Source organism: Octopus bimaculoides, chromosome 6 (assembly GCF_001194135.2).
Source record: "Octopus bimaculoides isolate UCB-OBI-ISO-001 chromosome 6, ASM119413v2, whole genome shotgun sequence".
Classification (NCBI taxonomy): Eukaryota; Metazoa; Mollusca; class Cephalopoda; order Octopoda; family Octopodidae; genus Octopus; species Octopus bimaculoides.
Window position 1 is genome coordinate 42,939,627 of NC_068986.1, and position 5,225 is coordinate 42,944,851.

Below are 5,225 nucleotides of genomic sequence, written 5' to 3' on the forward strand. Positions count from 1 at the left end.
TATATATATATATATATATATATGCATATATGTAAGCATGTATGTATGTATGCATGTATGTATGTATGTTTGTATGTATGTATGTATGTATAATCGTTTTCTAATTATATAAATCTGTATATTGTTAGCTTGTTGGCTATGTGTATTTATTATGATATATGTTGCAGCTCTCAAAGAACCCACAACGTTGAAAGAGAACACTAACATGAAATACACAAAATTGGAGGGATTGATACCAAATGCTACCTACAGTTTTCGTGTCCATGCTATTAATATCTACGGCGTCGGAGAAAGCAGCCTCCCATCTAGTAAGTTGTGGTATTTCGCTTGTTTTATTAAATGATATTCATAACACTCAAAATACACGAACTTATTTTCGATAGTACACACACATACACATACACTCACACGCACGCACACACACACTGAATGATATAGCTATAGAGATTTACATTTAGGTTTATATACACTCTTTGCATGAGTGGGATTGGTGTCCTCATCTTGAGTGCTGTTTTCAGTAAATTTTCTCAAGGTGACCGCGTTACATTAACCAATGCCTTTATAAACTACGCTGTGCCTATAGACAACGACAGAGTGAGTGAATTTTTAAGGCATATAAACTTATTACTATCTTATATCAGCCCCATACCGATTGGATAATACAATTTTATATTTCTGAGATGAGTTTTCGTATTATATATTTACATTAGTCGATTAATTGATTTGTGAGTAATAACTTAGCGATGACAATGAGTTGGTAAAATGAAAAGTGCTGTATTTACCCCGGGAGCATTTATTTTCGATAGCTTTACTACAATAAATTAGAAGCCAGCTATAATTAAACATTATTAATTAACAATCTTCAAGAACTTCCAGGATTTTAAATACTATTTGGGTGGATAGATAGTCATACGAGTTAATATATAACTTTGTCACGTGAACGTTTTTGCGCAGTTCAGAATGGTTCTGGTATAGTTTATCTGGAATGATAAATTTCTCTGTTAAGGTAAATATAGACTCGGAGTATTGAATAAATTTCTAGTTCTAATTCTTTAGGAATGTGAAGGCTTTCATCACTCTGCTTTAATAACAATGGTCAAGTAAGTCTAAAAAACTGGATAACAATTAAGGTATATAATATATTGGCTGTTCTTTCCGAGGTGTCAGTGTATTTAACAAGTACTAGTTTAGTGTTGTTTACTTTATTAACAAGTGAAGGAAAATCATAAGGTAGTGCTTTTATAAGAATTAATTCAGTAAATCTTTTAATTCAGAACACCAGAATACAAAAGAATATTTAGTATGTATGTACAAAAATAACGTCTTGTTAAGACGAATGACAGTGTGAGATTTTTAGAAGAAAGCAATTACATTTATGGCATCTTCCTTCCTCAATTATATATAGATTATTCTTGTCTGCTCCAGATACAATGCCCGAAATTTTTGGGCCAGTCGATTAGATCGACCCCAGTACGCAACTGGTACTTAATTTATCGACCCCGAAAGGATGAAACACAAAGCCGACCTCGGCGGAATTATATATAGATTATTGTGAAGGAAAAGTGTTGCAAGTGAAATTCTAGACGCTTTGAAAATTTGATTTACTTAGTATTTTCTATAAGCCTATAACATTCACTGAAATATATGCAATGCCTTCTGTTGAAAATAAAGATAAGGCTTTGCAAAGAAGACAAAATGTCTAATTACAATGTTCTTGCTTTTACTAAGGAATTTAGGTAGAGCAAAATATTTTGTGTAATAAGATCCGAGACGTGAGTATAACAAAATGTCTATAATTTTTTTAAGCATAGGTATATAAGTGAAGAAGACTGAGAATATATTTGTTCGTACTTTTCTGAAGGTAGTTCATCTCCAGAATTAGGAGTTAACTAGCTACTGTTCTGATCGTGGGCAATGGATTGACAATAACGGTAGTGGATCGAAGAAAATGTCTTGCAGTGTTTAGTTTTGTTACTTTACATTCTAAAGTTGTCACTAAATGTCGTCGATAAAAATAAGTATTCCTCAAGTGCTAGGTGAAAATAGATATAATCGTCTGTACCTTTCCCTAGTGAACCTAGTTTTATGTTAAAAATGGATATTAAGTATGCAAGGTGGGAAAAGGTGTAGCATATTGGAGTAGTGTTCTAGGGTCGACTTTTCTACAAAGTAACGAGCACAAAACTCATTGTGTGCGCCAAGTCAACTCTCGTTGACTTAATTGTAAAATAGATCCAATCTAATCGACATATAACAGGAAGTTCATTAGTTGTGAAGATTAAAACATTGTTCTCTGTGTGTAGCAATTGAAGAAACAGTCAGAATGCAGCTTTATTCTACGTATTTTTACCCCATAATGTCAAATTACCATATGTCTTGATGACATCTTGATATTAAAATTTCTTGGAGGGAGTAAAGTGAGTATAAATGTGATAAAACATTTGTATGGAGAGTATTATAGTATACCAGAGTGAAATATTTTTTATGTATCATCTGCCGAATTAATAATTATGGAAATAATCGCCGATAGCTAGGTTATTTCACTCACCACTGCTATATTGTTGATTAAAGATTGAATGCATGTTCCTGGGTGTTAACATCAATTGTACAGTTGATAGCATTCAGACCAGATCTTCGGTCTAAGACAAGATAACTTTTAATTGTGGTTCAAGAATCCTATGAGCGCTGTTTCATTTCCCCTTTCTAGCACAAGTTTCAGAAGACCTGCCTTTGCTCCGTTGACTAAGCCCAAAGTTATTGTAAAGAGTAACTTATACTAAAGGCTGACTTATACTATGAAAATTGCTGAATTATACAAACTGTTTCTTTAAGGTAGGTCATATTATTTAGGTTAAGTTTTATTACCTTAAGTCAGTTTGTTTAATTCAAGTCAGGTCAGCTTCTGTATGCGGTTGGTACTATGCAGTACAATGCAATATGCCTAATAGTCAAGTGCTCGCTCTCTAAACCATTTCCCAGTTCGCTTGAAAAGAAGTTTGTGTGTAGACATCCTGTAGGATTAAAAAGTAAAACATGTTGAAGTGAGAAAGAGTACCTTACAAACAGGCGTTCTTATGCTCTTGCAGTCTCTTACATAAAATATTTCCCTATCTGATATGAAAATATTTCAACTCATTAAAAGCTATTTGTCAAGCAGGTGTTGTGCATTGAAGAAAAGAATTGTCATCATATTTCTTCCTAGCATTTAATCAGATTCTACTTGCGTGTATGTTTTTTGTCGTTTTAAATGCATCAATTTTCTATGTAATATTATTCACCAAATTGGATCTAGATATTTAGAATTTTGTTTTTCTGAAAAAGGGAGCTATTTGTGAATTCATTTTTATATTAATAAAGAAACATTAATGGATCAATAAGTTATCAATCGTTCTTTTTAAATACTCATATACGTATGTTTCGTGACAAACGAAACAAAATAGAAATATGCTATCAAAAATGTAATATGACGACTTGATTTCTCTATCTTTTTTTACGCTTGTATTTTACACTTGTTATTGATATATTGGAGTGATATAGGAACAACCACAATCATATTTCTCTTCACATTTGTGGTTTTGTGCCTAAATGTAAATGCATACCTTTCTTTGAAGCAACACTTCAAAGAAAACTTTACCTCCCCCGTACTTTCCAAAAATATCGCATAAATGTAAATGGCTGCGATTTTAAAATGTGTAAAATCTTTCTACCAATTAAATAATAAAGTGAAGGCGAATGCATCCCTAGATGATAAGATCTTAAGTAGATGATAAAAACACCTCGATTCTGTTCAGCGAAAGGCCACTACTTCCAGACCTTTGGAAGTCTTACTTTGTTTATGTTGTCTATATGCAAAAGTGATGCATATAGACAACATATGCAAGTGATGCATATAGACATATGTATGTATGTTTGTGTTATTGTCCAATTTTATTTCAAGATTAATTGCCAATCGAGAAAGAGCCGGTTTCTACTCTAGATCCAAGTCTCCTTCATTGGAATTTCAACATCAACAACAGGGTATTTTTGTTTGTATGTATATATATATATAGGGTGAGAAGTTAATCCGAGCTTTGGCTTTTCCTTCTTTTCTCTTAACGTACCAAACATCAAAGTCATTGAAGACTCAAAATCTATTTGTGAATTGTAACATAATTTTCTCTATAATACACGATTTAAACAATTCTTTTGAGAGGTTTTATTGATAGTGTTGAGTTAGATAAATTCGGTTCCAGTTTATTTTTATTTTTCACTTTAAGACAGGTTCCCAAAACTTTGTGTTTCATGATTAAGTTGCCTGTATCGGAAAAAGTTTAGACAAGCTTCCCCACGTATTCGAAATGTTACCAATCTATTTAAACAGAGACAATATTAGAAAAGTTTCAATATCTTTGAAAAAAGAACGATACAAACTCTCTCCTTCTGGATATGATTTTAAATGCAACACGAGTTCGTAAAATGTGTGTGTGGGGGGTAATATGTGCGTGCTGTGAAGCATGGTACTTAACCAAATATCAAATTCATTCGAAGGTCCACCACACCACTCCTACTTCCAGTGCGGTTCGACGTGGGATATCAAACCAAGGGATAGGCTAACGCACAGAATGCAAGCCACATAAAAGTGTTAATGAAATACAAAAAACCACTTAGAGTATTTTATGATTAATCAAACATACACGCGTACACATTCTTACACACTCGTAAAATTTCCAAAGTAGGCAACAATGAAGAGGGAGGGAGAGAAACAAAGGGACAAGTACAAATTATTGTGTGCAATGAAATTCCATCAGCAACCACTCCAATAATTACAATGGCATTGATAACAACAACTATAACAATAATAATGCCATCACCTGACAACCAATATTTGTGTGTTTGTCCCCGTAACCTAGCTGTTCAGCCAAAGAGACTGATAGAATAAGTACTAGACGTACAACAAATAAATCATGAGATCGATTTCTTTGACTAAAACCCTTTAAGGTGGCGTTCAAACATGGCCGTAGTCAAATGACTGAAACGTGTAAAAGAATAAAAGTATAAAAGAATATCTATATATATATATAACTGCTCAAAAATCCTCATCAGATTGAAAGCATGTAAATGTTACTGCAAGCATGCAGCTTGGTGGATGAAAGTACTTCTGCTCCTCTATTCAAATTATTTTTTCTGGGCACCAATGATACATACACACACACACACACACACACAGAGACACACACACACACACA

At 33.2% G+C, this 5,225-nt stretch overlaps 1 protein-coding gene across 1 annotated transcript in view; it reads left to right on the top strand.

The window, feature by feature from the left end:
* The window catches only part of LOC106874031 (contactin), a 164,816-nt gene that overhangs the window by 91,451 nt on the left and 68,140 nt on the right, over positions 1-5,225 (top strand). The window contains exon 16 of the mRNA XM_052968460.1: positions 168-308. Coding sequence (XP_052824420.1) covers positions 168-308 — 141 coding nt within the window. The remainder of the gene's footprint in view (positions 1-167; positions 309-5,225) is intronic.